Below are 2,165 nucleotides of genomic sequence, written 5' to 3'. Positions count from 1 at the left end.
ATTGTTTACAAACTTACTGCAAATCTTCTCTTTTATCTGGACTTAGAACTCAGAAGAACATATGTTTTACGTGTTCAATATTTAAGGTTCTTAGCGTTGTTAAATTCACTATACGTTAAAAAGTCATGAGTTTATAACTATTAATTTTTATAATTTTAATGAATTTTTAAACATAAGTTTGTATTATACTGGGTTATGATCCCGATATCACTGCTCTACACCCGCCTCTGTTAGGACCAGGTATGCTTTTGCGATACTTAATTTATACTGCTATTATATGTCTTAACAAGAACTTGATGAACTTGTCCAAGCGCGTGACATTTACAACTATCTAAAATTGATCTTGAAAGTGCTTACACTATTAAAAAAAAATGGATCTTGAAACTAAGTCAAACACAAAAGTCATTTATTATGAAGATTGTTTAAAATCATATAAAAAGATTTGAAGCATGAACAACGACTTTGCATTGACGAGACTGATAAGATGTACCCTGAAATATTTCCTTTCTATAATAGGAATTATACATAACATCTTACTCACAAATATTTCAGCTCCAAGAAATGTAATAATGCAGGAAATGGACTTGGTGAAAAGCTAATCTTGATAATGTAGAAGTGTAGTTGCATTAATGGCTGAAGGAGTGGAAAATGTACCATGTTCCTCTTCTTCATTGACAAATCCATTGTTAGCATAAGAAACAGTCTGAAACTGTGTGTTCAATGGAACACTAAAAGCACTGGACTGAAGGGATTCCCTCTGATAAAACAGCTGGTTTTGGCCTAAAACTGAGGGGAAGTTATGTGATAAAAAGCTGAATGTTGAATCCTCTCTTAACTCTAAATTGTTGTTTGAAGAAAGAATGGACTGATCTTGGGATGACTGGAAATTGAAAAAGCTGTCTTGAGCTTGCTTTTTGGTATCTGAGTGAAAATGGCCTTGTTGGTATCTCTGAAAATCACTTACAAATTGAATCTTGGGGTCATTAGCTGATGAAAGCAAGCTCAAATTCCCAATTGGGCTGTCATTCTGAACTCCACATTCATATTTTGGAATGTCACTATATTCTTGACTAACTTTTGGACTCTGGTCAAGAGCAAATTGGCCTTCTTCGTTTTCAACATTTATTGTTCGCCAATTCAATGCTTTATTTGTCGAGTCAATCTGTCTGGAAAACACTTGAAAGGGATTATTTTCAAGTGCATCAATTGCAGCTTTAGCTTTTTTAATTAGCCAATCGATCGCCTTACTTGGACGGTCATAGCCAAGTCGATCTTGGACATCATAAAATTGAATTGCAGTGTTTGGTGAGAGCCTCACTCGCCTGTCCCTCGGGCCGCTAGCTGTTGAAACCTTGCTGTGCCGGTCTTTTCGTCCTGTAGCTCGGACAATGCGGCTTCTGTGGACTTCTATCACATCTGTGTTGGTTCTCTTTGGCTTCTTTTTTGGTGATACTTTCTTGATTTCTTCTTTGTAACTTGGACATTGTGTGTTATTTTGGTGCTTTGGGACTAAAGCAGGGGAAGTGAAATTAGCCCATTTTGCGTAGTGGGAATCTGTTTGTTTTTGGTAGAATTGGTGGAAATGCTGGTTTTGGTAATGAATTTGGAGGATATTTTCTTGAAAAAAATCCTCTTCCTTTTCTTTTTCTTCTTCTTCCTCTTCTTCTGATGATGAGGATTTGTCTTCTTTATCTGATACTTGAAGTTGATGATTCATTGGAGAAACCAGATTTGAAGTAATTTTCTTCTTGATTTCTTCTAGTTATTGACTTTTAACTTTTTCAAGTGTAGTTGGGGCTTGACAATTGCTTTATACAAAAGAGCAGTGACTTTGGGCCCTCAAATACTAGCTTCCCACTAGCTTGTACTTTGTAACAGCTATAAAAATTATAGTAAATACTGAAATATAGCGAAAAAATCATACTGTTTTGTTAAATACTCCTATAGAATAGGAAATAGATGTCATGCAGGTAAATATCCTAGTTTGTTTATGTTTGTCTACTAATTGCCAATAAAGTATACATAGTTACAAAGACTGAATAACTGGTATATATATAATCAGTGGGGTATGGTAGAATGGTAAATGTCCATCCACCTTTTTAAGTAGAGATCTCAAGTTCATAATTCGAGAATGTAATCCTCTTGGACAAGCTTGGAGCACTAAA

The 2,165-nt window shown here is 35.1% G+C and overlaps 1 protein-coding gene across 1 annotated transcript; it reads right to left on the bottom strand.

The window, feature by feature from the left end:
- Window positions 1–441: 441 nt before the first annotated feature.
- Window positions 442–1,815, bottom strand: LOC104115890 (transcription factor TCP17-like). Its single transcript, XM_009626607.4, has one exon. The coding sequence runs from the start codon at window positions 1,715–1,717 to the stop codon at window positions 596–598; it is 1,122 nt and encodes a 373-aa protein (XP_009624902.1). The 5' UTR covers window positions 1,718–1,815; the 3' UTR covers window positions 442–595.
- Between the last annotated feature and the right edge of the window lie 350 nt (window positions 1,816–2,165).

Source organism: Nicotiana tomentosiformis, chromosome 8 (genome assembly GCF_000390325.3).
Source record: "Nicotiana tomentosiformis chromosome 8, ASM39032v3, whole genome shotgun sequence".
In the NCBI taxonomy this organism is placed as follows: Eukaryota; Viridiplantae; Streptophyta; class Magnoliopsida; order Solanales; family Solanaceae; genus Nicotiana; species Nicotiana tomentosiformis.
Note: the sequence above shows the minus strand (reverse complement) of the source record. Positions and strands in the feature narration are given on the sequence as shown.

Coding starts and splice junctions, on each gene's coding strand:
- LOC104115890 (XM_009626607.4), bottom strand. CDS start 1,717: ATGAATCATCAACTTCAAGTATCAGATAAAGAAGACAAATCCTCATCA.